Source organism: Ptychodera flava, chromosome 18, assembly GCF_041260155.1.
Source record: "Ptychodera flava strain L36383 chromosome 18, AS_Pfla_20210202, whole genome shotgun sequence".
Lineage (NCBI taxonomy): Eukaryota > Metazoa > Hemichordata > Enteropneusta > Ptychoderidae > Ptychodera > Ptychodera flava.
The window spans coordinates 1,431,483-1,456,403 of record NC_091945.1 but is presented as its reverse complement, the minus strand read 5'-3'; the positions used below and the strand labels follow the sequence as shown (position 1 = coordinate 1,456,403).

At 38.3% G+C, this 24,921-nt stretch overlaps 1 protein-coding gene across 1 annotated transcript in view; it reads left to right on the top strand.

Annotated features, from left to right (window-relative positions):
• The window catches only part of LOC139117974 (C-type mannose receptor 2-like), a 76,025-nt gene that overhangs the window by 26,415 nt on the left and 24,689 nt on the right, over positions 1-24,921 (top strand). The window contains exons 15-27 of the mRNA XM_070681235.1: positions 448-595; positions 6,284-6,322; positions 9,255-9,428; positions 10,037-10,153; positions 10,797-10,919; positions 12,864-13,097; positions 14,863-15,075; positions 16,107-16,541; positions 20,024-20,178; positions 20,693-20,812; positions 21,238-21,356; positions 22,018-22,169; positions 24,339-24,544. Of these exons, the coding sequence (XP_070537336.1) occupies positions 448-595; positions 6,284-6,322; positions 9,255-9,428; positions 10,037-10,153; positions 10,797-10,919; positions 12,864-13,097; positions 14,863-15,075; positions 16,107-16,541; positions 20,024-20,178; positions 20,693-20,812; positions 21,238-21,356; positions 22,018-22,169; positions 24,339-24,544 (2,235 nt within the window). The remainder of the gene's footprint in view (positions 1-447; positions 596-6,283; positions 6,323-9,254; positions 9,429-10,036; positions 10,154-10,796; positions 10,920-12,863; positions 13,098-14,862; positions 15,076-16,106; positions 16,542-20,023; positions 20,179-20,692; positions 20,813-21,237; positions 21,357-22,017; positions 22,170-24,338; positions 24,545-24,921) is intronic.

The window sequence follows — 24,921 nt, the reverse complement described above, 5'->3', positions numbered from 1 at the left end:
AAAGCATTCAAATTGTGATGTATTTTCACTTATTTTTGTTTTGTTGTGGGAAAAAATGGTGTTTTGTCCATCGTTACCAATTTATGTCAAATCACGATATTGCCAGCTTGTCAACATTGCTTGTACATGGAATGTTACTGTTCGCAATTAATTTTTTAGGTTGATGAGATTTTATTTGTCAAAAATAACACATGGCATTAATGTCTTTTGTGGGGGCTCACTTAAACTGCATTTGATGTACCGGTACCTATATAAAAGTTATTTCAAACTTCCTTGGTGCTTGGAATAAAATTGTCCAAATTGCACTTTAAGATCTAAATATCTACTGGTATACTTGCATAGTATTGTGAGAGTCTGCTTGCCTATCTACATGTATTTGATAGAGTCTCATGTAATCTGTTTTTCTTTTGTTTGAGAATGTAATCATAGCATCTGATATAATTCCAGTCAGAATTCACCAACTGGTTCCCTGGAAAACCAGGTTCCGGCTCAGGCCAAAGATGTGCTCTTTTGGAATTTGACAAAACTAGGCTTGGACAGTGGAACACCTATGATTGTAATAGTATGAATGGTTATATCTGCAAACAAAGGAAAGGTAAGTGTGACGTAGTGTCATGTGATTATTATTCATGAGCTGTCATTACTATTCATTAGGCATGTATATCTCTCTTGGCCCACGTGTACTCAAGTCAGTCTCCAGCTTACCATCACTCTATGTACGTAGCTTAGAGCTTAGTGTAATAAAGTAGCATCTTAGATTATATTGTACTCGCTGTTTCCAGTCGTCTTTACATCCCTTCATCATTGGAATACTAGCCTTGCCGGCCCCGACACGCTACCACATAACCGACAATACCAACGTAACCTCGGTTATATCACATTGGTGGCAGCGGTGGGATTCTAACTCACATTCTCAAGACGGACTTGGAGGAGACCTGGTTGTAACAAGCTTAACCCGTGAGTACTTTAAAGACACTATAAGCCGTGTGTAAGACACACTCTGAACTTTGAAAAGTAACTGTGTGCTACTAAAAGCTGAGAGACTCGGAACGAACGCTTCTATGGTTGTTTTAACCTGACTTTGTACAAGCAGCAAGTTAAATATCTGCCGGAACTTTGGAAAGTTATCTGCAGGGGGAGATCAACTGTCGTCATTTTTATGTATGCATTGGTATGTGGACATACCATCATAGCAGAATCTCCGATACCTGAGATATTCCAGTGGAACTGAATTTGCTGATCAACTTAATACTGGTGCAGACGTCGCCGTGTGGACGTAGCTGATAAACCAGAGACGAGAAGTTGGATTTTGTTAGCACTGTCAATCTTGAAGAGAACTCAACCATAAGCTAGCAGAAGCAAGTTCACAGAAGACGGGGGACAATTAAAGAAGACAAAAGAACTTTTGTGTGAAGTGCACTTAATTGAACCTTGCCGTGGACACTGTCAATGAAGCAACCGGACTTGCTTTTTTTTTCGTTGGCCATGTCAAAAGTCAGGATGACAAAGGCTATGATATTTGGGCTGAATTTGGTAACGATTATCTACTTGGGAGAAATACTTACATTGGGTGTTTAGACGGTAAACCAGTGAGTATACAGAGGGATACGGGTTGTTGTCAAACCTTGGTAAAGCCAGAGGTCGTACAACAATCTAACTATTTGCCTTGAGAGACTTGCAATATTAGTTTTGCAGACAAAACAGTGCACAAGGCACCTGTTGTCAAAGCCCACATCGAAAGTGAAATTTTCACCAGACCTTTACGTATGGGGGTATGGAAAGGTATACCTAAGGACGTTCTGTTAGGTGAGGACGCGCTTGCCTTGCAGGATCGCCGTGCGTTAGTGGTCACAAGACGTCAAAAGAAAGCGCAGGACGAGCGCGAGGCTATAGTTAAGCAAAATGAATTGGCGTCTGGCGTGAGAGCAATACCTGTTGAGGAATTGCCGACTCTCAGTGAAGCAGAAGAAAGTGATGATGACTTCGATGAGGAAGTAGAATCATCTGATGAAAGTAACAGTGCTTCAAAACACATTGACAAGGTCAATGAAATCCAAGAGGTAATGGGTCACGTGACGAACACGATGATTCACTGGGTATCTCTAGATTGTTTGATGAGGACAATTTAAACAATCGGAAAGCGGATGATGTAAACAGTGAGAGTGAGTGTAATGATACCTCCCATGATGCATCAGCCCTTGACGAGCCGTTTGATGAGACTTCATCAGATCTTAGTGACATCAGTGATGATGAGGAAAGTGATGACGTCACTTCAAAAGTGTCCAAGAATATTTCCACTGGATTAAAATGTCAGCAGGAATATGCTGAAATATTAAGATTAGATCGGGATAAGTTAAGAGAACTTCAATCGGTCCGATCTTACTCTTGCAAAGGTGTGAGAGCATGCAGATGCAAATCAATCGTCGGAAAATCAAACTGGATTTTTCTGGCATGAGAAATTATTGTATCGTAAGTGGATTTCTTCACATAAGGTGCGTGAAGTTAGACAAATTGTAGTACCGTACCGGCGGAATGTCGCAATGCATTGTTAAGAGTGTCACATGACATACCTCTGTCAGGACACCTTGGCATTGAAAAGACTAAACAAAGGCTGCTACAATACTATTATTGGCCCGGTATTTTCAAGGATGTTGCAGAATACTGCAGGACTTGTAGTCCATGTCAAAAATCTGCAAGACGGAGAGCGTCTGAGAAAGCGCCTCTTGTTTCGATGCCTATTATAAATATACCATTTGAGTTAATTGCAATGGATATTGTGGGTCCATTGAAAAGAACTCGACGCGGAAATAAGTTTATTTTAGTCATCGTGGATTATGCAACTCGGTATCCAGAGGCTTTGGCTATGCCAGACCAGGAAGCCGAGACTGTTGCGACAGCGTTGATCGAAGTTTTTAGTCGGATGGGACTACCTGGTGAAAGTTTGACAGATCAGGGTACAAACTTCATGTCACGCCTTATGACTGATATGTGTGCGAAGTTGAAGATCTCAAAAATTCGAACGTCCCCATATCACGCACAATGCAATGGATTAACGGAACGTTTTAACGGAACATTTTAACGGAACGCGGAACGTTTTAACGGAACGCTCAAGGCCATGTTGCAACGTTTCGTAGCGGAAGACCCGAAGGAGTGGGACCGATATTTGCCGTACCTTCTTTTTGCGTATAGAGAAGTACCGCAAGCGAGTACCGGTTTCTCACCTTTCGAGCTAATGTATGGTCGAAGTATAAGAGGACCACTCGCTGTGATCAAGGATCAGTGGACTGAGAAAAGTTCACAGGAGGAAAACTTGGCGCAATACGTAATAACGATGCGAGAAAGGCTTGCCGACATGAGAAAAATTGTCAAAAAGAACATGGAAAAAGCCCAAGCACGACAAAAAAGGTGGTATGATAGGGGAGCAAGGAAACTTTCTTTTAAGAACGGTGATAAAGTACTTGTACTCTTACCTTCCTCCACGCATAAGTTGAGTGCTCAGTGGCAAGGACCATTTACTGTGGTAAGGAAGTCTCAATGTTGATTACGAAATTGATCGAGGTGGCCGTAGAAAACCAAAGCGGGTTTATCATATCAACATGCTGAGAGCATGGAAAGAAAGAAATAAACCGGTGTATTTTGTTGACACTGTTGATGCTGTGTGCAACAAGGACATAGAAAACTCTATGTACTACACACTGGAGGATCAGAGCACAAAGACTTGGAGAGATGTAGTAATTGCGGATTCGGTAACTGCGGATCAGCGTGCGGAACTGTTACGCTTACTGCAAGAGTACAGTGATGTTTTAACTGATGTACCCGGTTGTACTGATCAGGTAGAACACGATGTGATAACTACTGACGAAACGCCAATTTGTCAGAACCATATCGTCTACCGCAGGCAGCTAAACAGACAGTAAAGAGGAACTGCAGAAAATGCTGAAAGCTGGAATTATCACTGAATCAAAGAGTCCCTATGCCTCGCCTCTCGTTTTAGTCAAGAAGAAACAGGGCGGAATTCGATTCTGCGTTGATTATAGAGGTCTAAATAAGGTCACGGTATCTGACGCATATCCGATGCCTAGACCAGATGAATTGATTGAGGAAATCGGCGGATCGAATTATATATCGACGATCGATCTCACAAAGGGATATTGGCAAATTCCCTTGAGCAAACGTGCTCGGGAGAAGTCTGCCTTTATCACTCCTTTTGGACTGTATGAGTTTACTGTTATGCCATTTGGGATGAAAAATGCGCCAGCAACTTTTCAGAGGTTAATGGATAAGACATTTAATCAGCCCAGAGAAAAAGCATATATGGATGACTTGGGTCCGCATGATCATTCATGGGAAGATCATGTTAAACACCTGTGTAGCATATTTGAGAGGTTACGTAGTTGTAAACTAACTGCTAGACCAACTAAGTGCTATCTTGGTGGCAGTGAAGTTTCTTTCATTGGTTACGGTGCTGGAAGTGGAAAAATAAAACCTATGGCAGATAAGGTTAATGCTGTTGTCAATTATCCAACACCAGTGACAAAGCGTGACGTCAGATCATTTTTAGGATTAGCAGGATACTACAGGAAGTTTATCCCAAATTTCTCTGACATTGCGACCCCATTGACTGAGCTGACATGTAAAAATAGCCCAGCCAATGTTCAATGGACTCAGAGCTGTGTAGATGCTTTCCAGAAGCTGAAAGATGCTTTAGCATCATCACCACTTCTGGCGGTTCCAGATTATAATAAGCCGTTTGTGACCTTTATTGGTGCAGTTTTGTGTCAGTATGATGACAAGGGAGAGGAACATCCGGTTCAGTATATTAGCCGAAAACTTCTCCCCAGGGAGAGAAATTACCCAACTATAGAAAGAGAGTGTTTAGCCATTGTTTGGGCTGTGGAAGCTTTGAATCCTTACTTGTACGGGAGAGAGTTTACAGTTCAAACAGATCACAATCCATTGGTTTGGTTAGACAAAATGTGTAGTAAGAATCGTAGGTTGTTGCGATGGAGTTTAATACTGCAAGAGCATCAATTTAAGATTGAGTACAAGAAGGGCAGCGAAAATACAAATGCGGACGCATTGTCGCGAATGTGGAGCTTGGATGTACGGTAGTGTGTGAAGGTGCATGAATGATGTAGTGAAAGGGCTGTAGTGACCTGATATACACTGTTTTGGAAAATGCGTGTTGAATTTTCAACCCTTATAGTAATGGTGTTTGCCCAGGTTACTGTACCCGACTTAGTCAGTAGTTTTTTTTATTGTCATGTACTTTCCTTTAGATTCAGTAGTATTAGCATTGTATTATTTTACTTTGATTTTTGCTGATTTTCTGAATTATTTTGCCGTACTAGTGATGTAGACTCCCTGTCTCCATCAAAATAAGGAGGGAGGAATGTGACGTAGTGTCATGTGATTATTATTCATGAGCTGTCATTACTATTCATGAGGGCATGTATATCTCTCTTGGCCCACGTGTACTCAAGTCAGTCTCCAGCTTACCATCACTCTATGTACGTAGCCTAGAGCTTAGTGTAATAAAGTAGCATCTTAGATTATATTGTACTCGCTGTTTCCAGTCGTCTTTACATCCCTTCATCATTGGAATACTAGCCTTGCCGGCCCCGACACGCTACCACATAACCGACAATACCAACGTAACCTCGGTTATATCACAGTGAGACAGTTGGGCAGTTGTACATGGTTTCAAAATCAGAAATTGTCATTTATGATACAATGGATGAGATTTGTTGGTCTGCAGTTATGTTGCTGTATTTTATGTTAGGTTTGTGCCAGCTCATCAGTGGTTGATAATTAGCAAATATGTCTGTAAACTTTTTATTAGTTGCCATTGTCGATTGTTACCATCAGATTTTCATCAGCAGATTATATCAGTCTTTGCACTATAACTTATGACATCTTACAGTGTGTATGGACTGATTTTGAAAACCGGACTGAAAACTAGTGTCTACCATTTCATAATTATGAAAATTGAAAAGATAGCATATTCTCATTGTGGAAGTTATCATGAATGATAATACTGCTATATTTCCGACTATATCGTCCCCATATAAGGTTCACACTGTCATTTAAATGAAGTTTACTCAAACAAATCGTTGAGGACTTATACTGATTTCACGACATTGTTGTTAATATTCCAAGTAAATCAGTGGGCATTTTGAATGATCTGTTGAGCCACTAAGCAATAACGTTTAACACAATTGCAGTCCAACTTCAAGTTAAAATGAGCAATCTATAATTTTTGAATTTTTCTGGTTACATACAGGTTCTGGTGGTATTGTTACAGACAGTCCAAGACCAACTGGTGAGTTATTGGTGCTAGCTTTGTTAATTTATTGATGCCAGCTTTGTTAATTTATTGGTGCCAGCTTTGCCAAGTTATTGATGCCAGCTTTCTTAATTTATTGGTGCTAGCTTTGCCAAATTATTGATGCCAGCTTTGTTAATTTATTGGTGCTAGCTTTGCCAAATTATTGATGCCAGCTTTGTTAATTTATTGGTGCCAGCTTTGCCAAGTTATTGATGCCAGCTTTGTTAATTTATTGGTGCTACATGTCAGCTTTGTTAATTTATTGTTGCTAGCTTATCTAAGTTATTCACCCTAGCTTTATTAAGTTATTGGTTATTGCAAATTGGAATTACTAACAAACATTCCAATGCTGTGAATAATTACATGACATTGTGTATAGTTCATGTAAGCCTCTAGTGTGTCAGGAAAATATGCAAACTTCCAGGATTAATTTAGAATGCACTTCAGGAATCATCATTAATTTTCATGCTTTGCAGTTTTCAGTTTAATTGTTTTCCATTTTAATGTGTGGGTCACAGGAAAACCAAACTTGATCAGAAATTCCCTGATATTGTCATTGTGAATTGGGTCATCTGCATGTGTATTATTCAGAGAATTTTACTAGTCAAAATGAAGTGTTCTTATTCCATTCACAAGTTTAGAGACATACATACAAGTTGATAAACATCATACACATATTTTGCTTCATATTTGAAGTAGCTTATTTTCAATGAAGTATATGAAAATAAAGAAATTAAATGAAATTATTATACACTTGCATCTGTAACCTATGGAGTTTCGTCGTACAGTAAGTTTCAGTATCAGAAGGTGCGGAGTCCAATAACTTTGACGCGGCGTACAATAACTTTAGGTGTTATTGGACGCTATGTGACCTTTGACCTCAAAACACCTTTACGTCAACACGGAGAAGAAGAAGAGAAAATTTTTGCATTTTTTACAAAAGTATATAGTATATATAGCACATTTCGTCTTTGGCGTCTCATCTTTCGGTCAAACTTTAGCAGCCAGTCTTCAAAAACGGCCGAGGTCATCCATGCTCTTCTGTTGGTGTAATAATCAACTGGCAATGTCTTCTGATCAATGTTCTTAAAACAGCGAGGCCTCAACGACTTGCCAATTACCAAAGGTGGCTCTTTTTCCCCTGTCATGCTTGCACACAACATAACAGTCAGTCTTTCTTTCGAACGCTTTCCACCACGACAGTCTTCACCCTTCACGGCCAAAGTTCTGTTTGCAGTTGCTCGGTAGAAAAGACCAGTCTCATCCATGTTGAAAATGTCTTTGGCCTCATACCCGTCGATTAGCGATGGCAACTTCTTTATCCACTCTGCCATGACCATGTCGCTAACGTCCCCACTTTCGCCACTCATAGTACTAAACCCGATGTTGTGCCGTCTTCGAAAACTGTCCAACAAGCCGTTGGATGCCTTGAATTCGTCGACGCCCATGTCTTTTGCAAAGGACAATGCTCGTTCCTGCAGAAGTAGGCCACTGATAGGGATCTTCCTCGCCGCTGCGTCTTTAAACCATTCCCATACAAGTTTGTTGATTTCTTCATTACCAGTCTTTCGTATCTTTCTTCTGCAGTCTCCTGGTGCATTGTTTTCGTACTCTTCTAAAAACTCTGACTTGCGTTTCAAGATGTTCAGTACCTGAGTCCATCCAACACCATACTTCTCAGCCAGCTTACGAGACCCCAACGAACCGCTGCTTCCTTCATACAGGTTTATGAGCTCTATCTTCTGGTTCAACGTCAAGGTCTTCCTATTACTCTTCGTAGCCATGATTTTGTTTCTGGATAGATGTTACTCGTGCGATGTCGTCTCGTACAATGGTGGCAAGTTGATTTCTTCGCTTCGTATTTAAGCTTGCGTGCCGCCATTGTTGTATTGTTGACCGATGACGTTTCAATGACGTTTCTTTGACCTACGACCCGACAGATCAACACATTTTCCCAGTTCACAAAAAGGCATGGCGTGCTGATTGCACGCTTTCTCTTGCAGCGCTAAAAGTCTTAAATGGGCGGTCTCGGCCTAAAAGAACTTGTTTCATACCGTGCTAATTTTTCTTTGAGACGTATGAATTGCTGATGACAACGCTGAGTACGTGTGCGACCGCTTTCATTGTTACCGCCACCCTACAGCTTTGCTAGTGTGCCGCCTTTCCAATCACGCAGTCGTTGTATTGTTCTTGGAATGTATGTGTTGATGGCTAAACTTGTTCGACGAATGAAAACGCTTGATACTTTTTCTACAGCTGTTATGGCGGTAATACTGGCCGCTATACAGAGTGTTGGTAACAAAAGGGAACAATTTGATGTGGCCGCTGACCGCGTTGAAGAGGTGGCCGCTCTATAGGGGGTCAAAACAATGGAAAATTGCAGGGGACCGCCTCAAAGTGGCCACTATAGAGAGGTTATCGCTCTGTGAAGGTGGCCGCTAAGACAGGTTTGACTGTATTAGCATTCAGTACTTCCCAAATCAAATCGTGGTCAGTCCAAAACCTGTAAATTCGAGTGAAAGTATGCTGCTGACATACAATTCCTACCATGTGCACTGTGCAGCGCGGGTTGAAATTTCATTCTGCGTGCTTAGCGAACACTCTCAACGTGTTCCCAGTCTGCTTGCGATCGCTCAGTACAGTGAGCAAGGAGCATCCAAAAGACGCCTTAATTTCGACTTTTTTCTTGTAAAGTTGGATTAAAAAGGTGTATAACAATAAAGGTCATTCCCAAAATACTGGGATTTATGTCCTCGTACATCGTATGCTACCGTATTGTCCTCAACGCGTCTCGGGTGATGTACGAGGACATAAATCCCGGTATTTTGGGAATAACCTTTTATTATTCTCTTCTAAGAATAGAAAGGAACCAACACCATATGCCATGATTAAGCCATTTTGACATGTCAGTTATGTTGATTGACAGGTTCTTACAATGCCAAGTGTGGATTTGGTTATGAATACAGTGACGCTAAATCAACGTGCTACAAGTATGTCACCGATGAATTTGTTGATTGGCTGGAAGCAGAGACTCGTTGCAGAAAATCTGGAGGTCACCTACTAAGTCTTGAAAATTCCAATGAACAACACTTCATAACAGGTATGCATTATGGAATCCTGTAAACAGCAATAATACAAGACTTAATTATCAGTCTCAGTTTATGAGGATTTGTTACCACTACTAACAGTGAGCTAGTTTAATACTTTAGATTTGTAGAGATGGATCTCATGTAATGGTACTTCTTTAACATTTCCGTAAAGCTTTAAATATTTTCCCAACCCAGCTCATGTAATTTTGGAAGATACAGGTAATCTCATCAGAGCAGATTGTGATTTTATTGTGCTGAGTGTTTTTAAGTTGCAAATACTGAAGGTAAACTTTGGCAGCACTGTTTTGATATGATTAAAAAAGAATCGTCATGAACAGGGAAATCTTACACAGGCTGTTCACTTTTATGAAGTACTGCAGATCAAAATAAACGTCAGTATTAGCCTTGATAAGAGCCCAGCCCTGCAAGTTATGTACCAGTAATTCCCCCAAACAGCCAGTCTTTTAGATTTTGAAAGCAGGTCCTAGTTGGTGATGTCATTACAAAAATTGAAAAAAGCATACTCAGTACTCATACTGTACATCCATGCTGGGTGGTTACAACAGGGAAATTTAATACTATGATGACAAATAATTCTGATTGACTATTGCAACAACAGGAAGGCTGTATGGTGTTAATTCACCTGTGTTATGGATCGGAGCCAATGACAGAGTAGAAGAAGGTGGATGGAGATGGAGTGATTCAACACCATTTGCATATTTGAACTGGGCTCCAGGTAAGTGTTTGATGAAACTTTCCTTGATCATCACTCCATCAATATACAAGTGAGCATTCAGTGGATTTACAATTCAGTCAGTCTGTCATTGCAGTGCTTCTCATTGCTCAAAATACGGTATAAACCACAATGACATAGACTCATTTAACCTTTGATGACTCACTGTGTTTTTTGACCTGGAGCTGTATTATCAGTGTTTCAAAATAAACTAATATACTGGTACATTCTGTTAATGGTTCTACTCAGGAATAAAAAGGACACAATGCGTACGCCCAAGAAATCACGTGATAGCGGTACAAAAAACCCACATGTACACTAATGCGTGTAGAAATACACGTTTGTCTATGCGTGTTTACACACATGGGTTTGTTTGTACCGTGGTCCATTCAAATTCCGGGTTTTACCTATTGGCTAAATCTTGCTGTATCTGATTTGTCCAAACTGTTTTGCATGGCCGCGCCTGGAAGCCAAGCAGATCTCATTAGAACCAAGCTGCCTTACTTTGTTCATTGCCATCACCAGCTCTAACTTTAACATTGATATATAGACACAAAAATTATGCCTTCATCCATACTGTTCGTTTTATATTATGTTAATTTTAAATGACATTTGACCTATTGACCTAATTTGTCTCTTTTCTAAGGTCAACCAGATAATTACTTTGAAGGAGAATTAGGAGCAGACTGTGTACAGATTGTTCCAACTAGTGGTCAGTGGCATGACCATAAATGTGACCAAGAACTTGGCTACATCTGCAAAAATAAAGGTAAAGTACGAAAAGCTCTGTTTTACATTGACTTTAAGGTAAATTTAGCTGTTCAAAAAAGTTTCAGATAAATATTTGGCGGAAATGTATTTTTACCAGATTTAACAACTGAGCAATTTACAAATACAAAATAAGAATGTAACAAGTACAAATGCAATGTGTTGGTATTGGTCAAAATTGATTGTTTGTTATCATGAGCACACATTCCAGACTGATAAGAGCTGCGAATCAGACAATGTTTTGTTTCTGTATTGCTCTGTAGTAGCTGTATTTCCTCGAATCTTGCTTTAAAAGTTTGGTTGTTGTCCCATCCCTGGTACCTCCCTCTCTGTGATTCCTCAATCATAATTGAACTGTACTCTCTCCATCATCACCTTTCCATAGAGGCAATGCCATTGTAGCTTTGATAATATTTTCACTATAATGGTCATAGAAATGATAATGATAATATAGCTTTGATAATATTTTCACTATAATGGTCATAGAAATGATAATGATAATATACCAGGGTACTTATTTTAACGTGTCTAATCTCTGAAAACAGAGCTAGCATCGCAAAAATAACAATTTGAAAGTACACTATGTAAGAGAAAATGTTGAAACACTGAGACTGGAGATTGGGCAAATGAATAAAGGTTGAACTATTGTTTAAAGAGAAAGTCTTGAGGGAACAGCGGAAGGAAAGGGTAGAGTTAGAGCACAGTCGTTTGGAGGGCTATTCAGCTCTGGGACTATTCGCCCCATAGACGAGTGTACAGAAGCGAGAAACAACCCAAGTCAAGAAATGAAATGGCTATTTCATATAGGGATTGTGCCACCATGTCATCTTCGACGTTCGATTTTACCGTGAAAAGTAGCAAGTTCATCTATCATGTAACCGTCTACCGTTTCCTATCATTCTCAAAATTCATACCTGGTACTTGATTTGCTTCACAAACGCTCGTTTCGTGTGATTTTCGGCCGAATTCGACGGACACCTCGCTAAAACATAAGCGTGAGCAACATTCGGTCACCTCACAGTGGACGTTGGGCACCTCCACTTTACTGATGTTAGCGCCGCGTACCCATGAGGGGTGACTGGAAGGTTGTTCATGCCTTATGTTTTGGCGACGTGTTTTCTGAACTCGGCCGAAAATCACACAAAATTCATACCTGATACTTCATCTGCTTACAAAATGCTCATTTCCTGTGATTTTCGGCTGAGTTCGAGAGACACCTGGCCAAAACATAAGCGTGAGCAACATTCCAGTCATCCTCATGGGTAGGCGGCGCCAACGTCAGTAAAGTGGAGGTACCCAAGAGGTGACCGGAATGTTGCTCTCACCCCCAGGTTTTGGCGAGGTGTCCGTCGAATCAGATAAAGTATCAGGTATGAAATTTTAGAATGATAGGGAACGATCGACGGTTGCATGGTAGATGAACTTGCTAATTTTCACAGTGAAATCGGACACGGAATGTGACATGGCGTGGTTTTTATAGCCATTCTGTTTCCAGACTTGGGTTGTTTCTCGCTTCTGTACACTCGTCTATGGGGCGAATAGTCCCAGAGCTGAATAGCTCTCGAGCGACTGTGGTTAGAGTGAAGAAGTCAGAGGAAAAGCAAATACATTAATGCTTCTCACAACTAAAGTAGTTTTATTGGAATAAAAAGTATCAGTCTTACAAACACGTGCAGTTTATTATGACATTGAATATTAAGTGTAACAATGTTGTTGACAAATGCATTCTCATAATAATTCCATATTCCAGAGGTGTTGAGAAGTTAGAAGATATTTTAAGACAAATCTTAGAGACCAGGAACAAACAAGCAAATTTCACTATAGAAAAAAATCACCCTGCATGCAAATTAAGCATAAAAGTTTTCAAATTCATAATAAGTATAACAGCATACTGTGAACTACATATCCATGTGAAATAAGTGCTTATTTTACATTTCATTGACAGGAATACTGGTTGATTATTTCAATGTGTTCCGCAACAGTGGCCTGGAGGGCTACCTACTGTACCAGCTGACAGACGTCTATCCTGAAGACTGTGCTCAAAAATGTCTGGAGGAGCTTTTGTGTAAATCATTTAACTATGACAAAGTCAACATGGCTTGCGACCTTAAGAGAGAGAATCAGTCAGCAGATGGTTTGTCTACATATCCTGATGATCCATTTGACTATTATGAAATCAGTGAGTTAATTATCCACAAATCTTGGTGATCCATTTTGACTATTATGAAATCAGTGAGTTGATTATCCACAAATCTTGGTGATCGATTTTGACTATTATGAAATCAGTGAGTTAATTATCCACAAATCTTGGTGATCCATTTGACTACTATGAAATCAGTGAGTTAATTATCCACAAATCTTGGTGATCCATTTGACTACTATGAAATCAGTGAGTTAATTATCCACAAATCTTGGTGATCCATTTGACTACTATGAAATCAGTGAGTTAATTATCCACAAATCTTGGTGATCCATTTCACTACAATGAAATCAGTGAGTTAATTATCCACAAATCTTGGTGATCCATTTTGACTACTATGAAATCAGTGAGTTAATTATCCACAAATCTTGGTGATCCATTTCACTACTATGAAATCAGTGAGTTAATTATCCACAAATCTTGGTGATCCATTTCACTACAATGAAATCAGTGAGTTAATTATCCACAAATCTTGGTGATCCATTTGACTACTATGAAATCAGTGAGTTAATTATCCACAAATCTTGGTGATCGATTTTGACTATTATGAAATCAGTGAGTTGATTATCCACAAATCTTGGTGATCCATTTGACTACTATGAAATCAGTGAGTTAATTATCCACAAATCTTGGTGATCCATTTGACTACTATGAAATCAGTGAGTTAATTATCCACAAATCTTGGTGATCCATTTGACTACTATGAAATCAGTGAGTTAATTATCCACAAATCTTGGTGATCCATTTGACTACTATGAAATCAGTGAGTTAATTATCCACAAATCTTGGTGATCCATTTGACTACTATGAAATCAGTGAGTTAATTATCCACAAATCTTGGTGATCGATTTTGACTATTATGAAATCAGTGAGTTAATTATCCACAAATCTTGGTGATCCATTTCACTACAATGAAATCAGTGAGTTAATTATCCACAAATCTTGGTGATCCATTTCACTACATGAAATCAGTGAGTAATTATCCACAAATCTTGGTGATCCATTTGACTACTATGAAATCAGTGAGTTAATTATCCACAAATCTTGGTGATCGATTTTGACTATTATGAAATCAGTGAGTTAATTATCCACAAATCTTGGTGATCCATTTGACTATTATGAAATCAGTGAGTTAATTATCCACAAATCTTGGTGATCCATTTGACTACTATGAAATCAGTGAGTTAATTATCCACAAATCTTGGTGATCCATTTGACTACTATGAAATCATTGAGTTGTTTGTCCTCAAAGCTTATGATATTATAGAAAACCCCTGTCTTAATGTCACTGTCAGGGGATGTGTGAAAAATTCAAGACATACATTCATAATGTTCAAGCAGTCTTCAAAACAATAATCATCCAGTCAACTTGTCAAACTATTGAAACAATGCCAATTTTGCACAATTACAAATGATCCTACAATCACATGTAATTAATTCCGACAGAAATGAACTTATATATTGCATCCAGGGGTAACTACCTGTAGCATAAAAGAAGGGTTTCATAGCTTGTCATGAAGGTGAAATATCATAGTTGTCAATTGTTAGATATTTTTGGTAGTATTGTAATCCATTTATAACAATGTTTCACTTTTTTATCTTTCTCCTTAACATTTTCATATTCCTAGTTGTAGTAATGTTTAACTGTAGCTAGCTTATCTTCTGACTTCTGGAAATATTTTGTGATTTAAAAATAAATTGTAACATTGTTTTCTGATTGTTTGTTTTTTTTCCATTTTTCCAGCGTCTTATCCACAGCAAGAAGTGACAACCACTTTAGCTCCAGGTTCCCGATGTGAAAGTGGATGGTTTTCCTTTGGAAGTTGGTGTTACATTTTGTTGTTTCAAAAACTTCAGTGGAACGATGCCAGGGATGTCTGTCGTAGGGAAGGCGGTGATCTGGTCTCTATTGCTGATATGACCGAAAATGCATTTGTTACATACCTAGTACAGTCAGGTAAGACCTTTATTTATGAAATACTCAGAGCAATCTTGATTTCATTTGGGAATTTTATGTAATGGAATGTACATAGATTCTATAATGCCTCTTTAATTTTTCAAGAAATGTTTGTATTTTGTTGATATGAGGTACAGTCCCATACAGTTGATAGATATATATTTGAGGCTTTAAATCCAAGATTGATATTACCAGTACTCTGGTGAAAGACTCCGCACAGTGGTATATGAAAACTAAATAATTTAACATGCTCTTTATATGGCTATTATTGATTGTATTACATGTAGTATTTGAGAAAGTTAATTTTATGTGAGAATTCAAAATTACATCATTTTTCGTCGATAATATCCCAAACATCAGCTGATTCAGTTTTATTTGAAAATATCATTCACTGAAATATTACTTTGACTGTCTGAAAGTAGAATGGTCCTCAGGGACAGATATTTGGACATTTAAACTTTTACAATATCTACTTGGTCTAGCTCATGTGGGCACTCCTTTTTGAAACCTATTATTTTTGTTCAAATCAAACATTTAATATTTTTACCCCATTGCATTAATGAAAGGGTGGCGGCCATTCTGCATAGGGACCCTATTCTTGATTTTGAAGGAAATTATTTAAAATGTCCTTATGGAAAGTTTAAGCAATACTTTTTAAATCTTTCAATTTTTAGGCAAGTACTACCGTACCTTAACTTCATTGTCCAAAAAATCATGAATGCTCTTTAACAACATCCTCCATATCCTCCACATGTAGTACTGGTAATCAGTGCTCATTTGAGGGTGTTTTCATGATAAATTAACACAAACTCTCTCAGATAATTTAACATAATACTACAGCTTGCCATGGTCGCAGAATTGTGTGGTCTTGCCATGTGATGATTGTCAGTAAAATTATTTCAGAGTTAGAGTAATTTCTTTTAGATCAAAATTCCAACAAGCAGATATGAAAGTCTGCTATCACTGTATACCAAGTGACTGTGGTTACATTACTACCTGAAAATTAAGATGACACTTGTCCATTTGTACAGCATGTGACCAGTGGCATTCAAACCGGACCACAACAGATTACGAATACACATATGTGCCGGGTCCACTGAAGAATGAACGAATAATGTTTGAAGTCAGAGCAAACAGCGATGTTCATATAGCACTCTCTGAGTTCAACTACTATGTCAATGATCAGTATGAGATAGTCATCGGTGGATGGCACAACACGAAGTCTGTCATCAGACGTTGTCTCGATTGTGGACATGAAGAGGAAGTTTCCACTCCTCAGATTCTTTCTGGTTCCGAATTCCGAGGTTTCTGGATTACATTTGTGGATGGAACAATCACGGTGGGAAAAGAGGGAGGTGAAGCCTTCATGACCTGGACTGACCCTAATCCAATGACAATCAACTATGTCGGATACAGCACAGGTTACGGCCATGATGGGGAATTTCGCCTCTGCACAAAGAATACTGGTAAGTGTCATTTAACACTTTTTAAAAAGATTGTATTGTCAAGCGTACAACTGTATAAGGGAATAAAATAGCTCTCATAATGAAAATTTATGAAAGTTGAAAGGTTCTTAAAAGTTAAGATTTAAAGCTTGTGCTTTACAACATTCAACAATATTTGTAGGGTCGAAGGATTAAGATCGAGCTAAAGCAAAACAGAATTGCAGAATGATTCAAGCATTTACATATTTTTGTCCGATGTAGGCGTAGTGGGCAATGTGTCAGTAAATGTGATAAAAGAATGAAGTTATCATGCATTAATTATGCCATATTCCACAGATGACAGTATTTTGATGGATTTTGAGATTTTTTATCTGTCAGGATTTATCACTGATGTGAAAGAATAATAACTTCAGGTACAAATGTAACTGTGTTCATGGAAGCTAACTACAAAAGTACTGTGTACATTCATACAAGCAACACGTTTAAGATACATGTTTATTGCATGCCTTGTACCATGTACTGGTATGTCGAATGTCGCATGCTCCATAGGATTCAATGGTAACTTATTGATTACGCCATGGGCCGCATAGTCACCACTTGACTGAAAGTGAACCAGAACTATTTTCAACTTGACAATTTCAGGATTTAAAATTTTTAAAGTTACATGTTTTAAATATAAAATACCGTTTTTACAAAATTATGCGTAAAAATTCAATAAGTGGAATAACTGTAATTTAAATATATCAATGCACTGTTCGATGATGAATTTCAAAATTGTTTCTATTTTTCAACAGATTTTTGTCTAACAGAAACAAAGCAAATGCCATATGGTTAACATTTGTATGTAAACCCAAATATTTGTGGTGAAAATTATGTGAGAAAGGCATGTGATAAAATCATAATTGTCCAACAAGGGACTACAGTATGTACCCTTGAGGCAGGAGAGCATTTGCCTTCCTTACGTTGGGTAAATGGTCATCTACCCTCGGGCACATATTCCCATGTTTGGGCTGTAATATATAATATGCAATTTAAAAAGGGTCCAATGTAGCTGATGGATAGTCCAAAAACCTTATTGGTCGTAGTTATCATGATCATTAATATTGCTGTAAGCTCTGTAATTTCTGAACTTATGACGTGTTTACTTTAGGGGGAGGTTTGTTTGCATGAAACAAATTGATTTACAGCAGACAAATTTTTATTGCATGTATCTGATAACTTTGATTGGTATATCAACCGATACTTTCCACCAGTTAACCCTAGATAACCTGTATGTCAGTATGGTATCATGTTTATACAAAGCATTGTTGAAATACAGCCAAGTATTGTTAGTTTGACTTTTATAGGGTGCCTGAACCCCTCCCTGTCTCCACTCTAACATATGAATCACAGTGTACTCTTCAGAGTTTTTGATATCAAGCTTTTGAACAAGTGTATTGTGTTTTATGGCACAGTATGACCCGAACAATTCCCCACCATGCACTCAGAGTGACTCAGTTAACACTTGCATATGGTACTGAATATTGAGTTTGAAAACTAAACGTTAATGCAGTAGATGCAGTACATGCTCTTTTATGAACAATAAGTGGTAATTTTTCTCCTAGAATCTATGCAATGAGGCTTTCCAATTCTTGAGGTCATGGCCCGGTCTCAATGTCAAACCATCATTTTGTATACCAGAGCTAAATAGAGAATTTTCCATGCATCGGACATTTCATTCTGACCACTAAACTGCAGGATCACTTAATTTAGCATCTTTACTCTACCAGCAATTTTCAGGATCTTGAAATAATATGGTTTAATTAACTCAATGCTGGTCTGTACACTATTTTTACACTCAAAATCTCTTCAGGAATTTGATCAAAACTTGGATCAATCTTGAAGGAATAGTGACAATCTGATCCCAGCACATGAATCAATGTAGAATAGCATTTACCTTTGTGAGCCAACACTGTAGAGGATACCCCAAATCTATTGATTCAGTGTCAATCTTAAAACTCAAAATATCGAAGTATGTTGCAGGTGTTTATAGAATAATCAGCTCATCAATCACTTGCTACACTGTCCAAACAGAAAGTTGACATGAACCTAAAACCCTGACCTTATGTAGTATGACAGAATGTCAAAACAACTGTTGGCAAATCTCACGAGTACAAGATAAGTAAATCACGCAGTGTCAGTGAAATCTGATGAAATATAATCAATCCATACCGTGAACATACTTGAAAGTGTAGTAAAGTTCACAAAGACAATACAATGTACCCTTGCTCAGCACAAACATCGTTTATTTTTATCAACGTATAAAGTACTTGTCATATCAAGCAGAGTACAATATTTCATGTGTTTGTTTCTGAAATGAATAACATAAAAATGTTCCTGAACTATTTAAAAGGTCTTTAACCGTTTCACCCCCAGTTCCCCGTGTACAGGTCCAACTTTACCATAGAAAACATGGATTTGGGACAAACCGTGGTGGTGAAAGGGTTAAGTAACTATACGTAACTATATAATATCTACAAGACTGAAGGAATTTCTGCTAAAGTCTACTGAACTGTCAGGAAACCTTGTTCAATTTTTTGTCAATTTTAATTCAAACATATAGAAATCCATAAGCAAATGATGTTGTACCAAAATAAAATACTGAACTATTTTGATTCTCTCTCTCTCTCTCTCTCTCTCTCTCTCTGGTAGACCGAGCGGCGATGTTTGCACACATATAGATAAAACATCACTGATATAATCACAATGTTAGTCTCTTCAAAATTCACCAATCAAAATGTTGGTCTCTTCCAAATTCACCAATCAAACTGTTGGTCTCTTCAAAATCACTACTCAGTTTCATCCTGCCTCATAAATTATTGAGTTTGACACACCACAAAAATATTAATCATAGCAATTTTTCTGAAGAAAATGTGTCACAAGAATGAGCTGATTAAGTGAGAATTAATTACACCATCAAGAAATCAGTAGGAAAATATTAGAAAGCGAGTCTCTTATTTATATGTACAGTACAGTAAGATTGACACAGTCAACTTTCTAGAAAGCATCAAGATGTTTATCTTCTGTTTTCATTTTCTAAAATTTGTTAAAATTAGCTTTTGTAAATGCACCATGCACAAATGTTTGACAGCTTAAAGGGCCTTAATGCTAACTTTTGGTGATTTTTTTTCATTATTTTTATTTTATACATCACTTGCAACTTCTTATTCGACTCCCTAAAGAATGTTGAAACACCCACTATTTGGCTTGTCAACTTAGCATCTATATGTGTAAAGTGCAATGTTATTGTTTATATTTGAATTCTAGTCCTGACCAGAAGTCACTTTTCAGCAATTACAGTGCAGTTTACACACATACGGGCTGAGTTTTCAAGCTGAACACTGTATATGCTTTGGAGAGTAGAACAAGGAATTATGGTTGACATTAAAAAAATTATCAAAAGTTAGCATTACTGGCCCTTTAATATTAGGCACTGATTAAGGACTGGTTAACTTCATTCACAGAATCTGGGAGAGTTTGGATTGGTTTACATGATCCACTTGGCCAGTCTCACTTTGAATGGACAGACAGGTCAAAGGTCACTCTGACAAACTGGAAGAATGGTGAACCAAACAATTATCAGGGAAGACTGGAGTTGTGTGTTAACATGTGGACTGATGTAAGTACTGGTGTATGGGTCAGGTGTTAACCATGTGGATTGACTGGTGTATGGGTAGTGTATTAACATGGACTGATGTAAGTACTGGTGTATGGGTTGTGTTTAAATTAACATATGGACTGACTGGTGTATGGGTTGTGTGTTAACATGTGGACTGACTGGTGTATGGGTTGTGTGTTAACACGTATATTGACTTGTGTATGGGTTGTGAGTTAACACGTATATTTAGTTCAGGCATTTTGACCATCGAATCCCTTCGCTGTAGATAGGACTTTTGATCACTGCTTGGTAGGGCATAAGAATCCATTCACACAGTAACTGATCCGCAGACTCCACACGTGTACCAGTACTTTGTAATACTGCTTCCCATCATGATATTTTAGTACAAGTAAAGTCAAAAGAAATAAGATGATTGTATTGTTTCATTTTTTGAAATTCTAGACAATTCTAATAGATTTATGTGAATTAAACTGCCCTGTGAAATCCATTATGTAATAGTTTTGTTTCTCTGCAGGGATACCGAGCTGGTTATTGGAATGATGGGCCATGTTATACTGAACTCAGATCAATCTGCAAGAAACCAAAGCAAGTACTCCCACCAACGACAGGCCCTATGTTATTTGGATGTGACCTTGTATGTATGCTCCTAACCACTTTTGGAAAAATTAACTGTGGATTTTGAAAGATATACTGCCAAGTTACTCAGCAAGCAAACAGAATATTAAAAAGATCCTCATGTGCTTATTAGAAAGAATTTAGTATTGTTAACATATACAAAATTGCACTGTTGTGAAATTCAGTAATTTGCTGAAAATACTAGTGACAGACACATATATATATAAAGTTTCCCATTCATATGAAAGAGTGCAATCTTAAATTAGTGTAGGGTAATGTTAAACTAGTGTTAACACTTCATGAATTTTAAGTGAGCAATTAATGCATTATCCTTAATGTTAAACTGTCAAGAGGGATGGTGTTGTTTCTGACCCAGTGCTAAGTGTTATGTTACTATGAAGTAAGCACTATCAGCATTACGTGTGAATTTTGATTTCCTAACAGGGATGGTTTGGTTTCCACACTTCCTGTTACAAATTTGAGTTCCTGGCGCAACGTGGATGGAGTGCTTCGCAGAGGGATTGCACAACATCGGGTGGTCATCTAGTGTCAATCAATGACAAGTAGGTGTCAGTAGTTATTCACTTAGTGTTTGTAAATGACCAGTAAGTTAAGTTTAGAATTGTTCATTCACTTTTAATGGTGTACATGTGTTAAGTACCTACCAATTCTTTATTAGCTAATGTGTCAATGAAATACAATAGAGCACCCATTGCAAAGCAGATCATTTCTGAATCTTCTGACCAGTATGATGACTTTGCATCAGTTATGGAGTGTCACTTGTCAATTTAAGGATATCATTCAATGAAAGAAAATTCCTTTGTCAAATTTTGTATCAACAAATGGTGAGCTTCTATGTCACTCACTGACATCAATCTTACCTAGTGATCCGAATACATCTTCTGTATTTGGTATCACCTTGTTCTCATCATGGATTTCATAATCAGAGCAATCAGCTATGATAATTTTTAGCTGTGCTTTAACAACTGTTTTATCAGGCAAAGCTCAAATAATTCCAAATTTAGCAAATATGACGTATCGTCCAGGAGACTGTGAGGAAATAACCTGCCAGTCAATGAATTGCATTTCAGGTTATTCCTAATTGGTTGGATGTATCACTTATTCAAAATTCCTTATTGGGAACTTTCTGTTACTTAACCACACAAGATAACAGAATTAATATCCAAATAGAAATGACAGCTCTCTCATGAATAAAATTTTCAGTGTGGAACAATCTTTCCTGAGTTCCAAGTTGATGCAGATGACAGAATCGTGGTCATATTGGACTGGATTGAATGACCTGGGTGATCTTGGTACATATACATGGGAAGATGGACAACAAGTCACATACACCAACTGGGCCATCAATCAACCAGGTCAGATACAATCTCCCTGTCTGGTTGAAGTTTTATCTTGTCATTGCTGAATTTGTTGTTCCTGGTGAAGTTGTTCGTCTTGAATCAACAATTGTCAATGATAGTTCAGTGCTCATATCGTAAAATTATCTCTGATAATGATCATGTGAAAGCATAACTCAACAGTCACATGGACATATCTACCTGAATATTGTTCAGAAATACCGGTAATACTGGAAGGCATTACAAGCAACTTGCAATACTAGGGCTTGACAATTCCTATCGCCCGATGCCCAGGACAATTAGTGAAATTTACATTCGGGCAAGTCAAAAATACAATCTGGTTGCCCGCCGGACAAGTTGTTTCAAGTGGTTTATACAACTTCTGGCCCACTCAACGCGAACCTAAGTTGCGGTTTGTGCACGTGTCGCCCGATTTGCGTTGTCGTTCACACAAAATAAATGTCAATCACTGACTTTTTTTAGATGCAATTGTGACGTTCTTCTGAGATTCACTGCCGACTCACACAGTGTTGCAATTTTTCGATGATCGACATGAAATTGTTTCATCGTCCAATTAAAAAAGTCGCTTAAAATTTGGCGTAAACAGCATTTCTTTGTTGTGTGCTGACTGCTCCGCCCCAACAAATTAGGTAAAAAATTGCAAAACCCAATCATATTGCTTATCGGCGATCGACCGTGCAGTACTTCAAAATCATTTAGGCAGCCTCGCGAGGTAGACGAACATTTTTGGCAGATAGTTTGTGGAGTGATCGCTGTAAATATGAGTATTTTACGGTAATATTTCCACTAACGCAAACAAGGCATTGTGCATTTTCACGAGCCAGAGCGTAATTTCCGCTCAGCAGACCTACGCAAAAATCAAGCAAAGCTGTTACCATAAAGAGGCGCGTAGTTTACGACAATGGGCATTGTGTAACTCTGAGAAATGACGTTGTGATGATTTACGACGGCGCCACGAGGGCCAGCGTGAGTGGGATCATCTGAGAATCGACGACTCAATGTGATGATTAGAACGATGTTTCTGACAAAAGATCTAAACATAAGCGTTATGATGAGGAAAAACGCCATAGATGTTATCTCCTGAAATGGAAAGTAAAGTGGCCTTGGTTGAAATATGACGGTTCCAAACTGTTCTGTACGTCGTGTCTCAAATACCCCACCATTGCCAAACCAAGCGAAATGCTTTTCTTGACGGATGCGACATGTTTCGCGTTGAATCGATAAGGTCTCACGAGTTTAGTCAACCGCATTTGGACTGTTTGGCGCATCACAGATGAGATCGTGACGGGGAAAATGATTGTGGAAATTTTGTGGGTCCCACTGAGCCCGATATGGTTTCACTTGCCAACACCCTGATCGCATGCACTCGCAATGCGTAAACCGAATGACGACGACCAGCGACAGAAACTGACCAATCTTTTTACGACGGCATTTATGCTTGCCAAACACGGGAAGCCGATGTATTATATGTACCTTCAATGTTAGCCCTGCGTACAGGTCTGTGTGTTCCCGGCGTTATACGGCCTCTTGTGGTGGAGGCCATATAACGCCGGGAACACACAGACCATACGCAGGGCTACTGCAATGACTCAATGTGAACTTTTGAGAAAAATCGGCGTCAACATCGGCGAAAATTACCAAAATAAGAAAGCCCTGAAAGCCGCTACGAAATTCGCCGCAAGTATTTTGGTCCTGATTATTACAAATGGAGGACAAGTAAAATTTTTGTGAGGACAAGTGAAATCGAAAATCAACTTGTCCGACGGACAAGTGAACTGGAAAAAAAATTTTCAAGCCCTGCAATAGAACTGATAAACATAAACTTCATGGATGACAGAAATATGAAAAATTACCAATTGAGCTGATGTAGATAAGACAAACTTTTCATTACATTGCCACATGTCTGTCATCTAACTCCAGAGATAAAACCCAAACAATCTTTTTTATCAAGTTTCTAATTTCATTATTTAAGATATGTTGTATATTTCCCATTGCTGACTTGGCACTTCATAATTCTCAATGTCACAATTCAATTTGAAACACAAGTCGTCGTTATAAAAAGTTATTTGAATACCAGTACTGTGAGTTGTAATTGTTGTAAATGTTTGTGGTAAGATGATACACAAACGTCGTCAGTTGAATTCAAATCTTCTCTACTACACATAGATACTCGCAATGGAGACTGTGTTGCTTTGAGTACAGGAAGTACAACAGGAGGTCTATGGAGTGTAATGACATGCAATATTGTGCAGCCATATATCTGTGAAAAATTGAAACCTGGTTTTACACTTCCGCCACCATTTGTGCCAACAACGCATTCTTCTATTGGATGTAGTGATGGATGGGTTGGATACAATGAAAACTGCTTCCTGGTCAGTTTCAAAAATTTCAGAATTATTTTAAAATGATTTACAGGCATAAAAGCATCATCCCTTAAAGGTCTGGTGAAATGCCCATGTTGCAAAATCACAGAAATACAGTTGATGGTCTATAAACAGTTCATTCATTTCTTTTTTCGTTTAGCACGCGTGATTATGAAATATGGCAAAAGAAAAATGCAATGTGGGCGTGTCCCCCGAGCCTCTCCAGTCGACTTTTTTCGGCTTTCCGAAGTTTCGCCGACGCCGTATCTCATAACGGGAAGTAAAGTATTTCACACCTCCGTAAGCTCCCTACGGGGGGTAACTTCTAGGTTTCCGCTTACATGATCAGGACAGTGTCCTCCTTCATATGGGAGAACGTTGTTCTT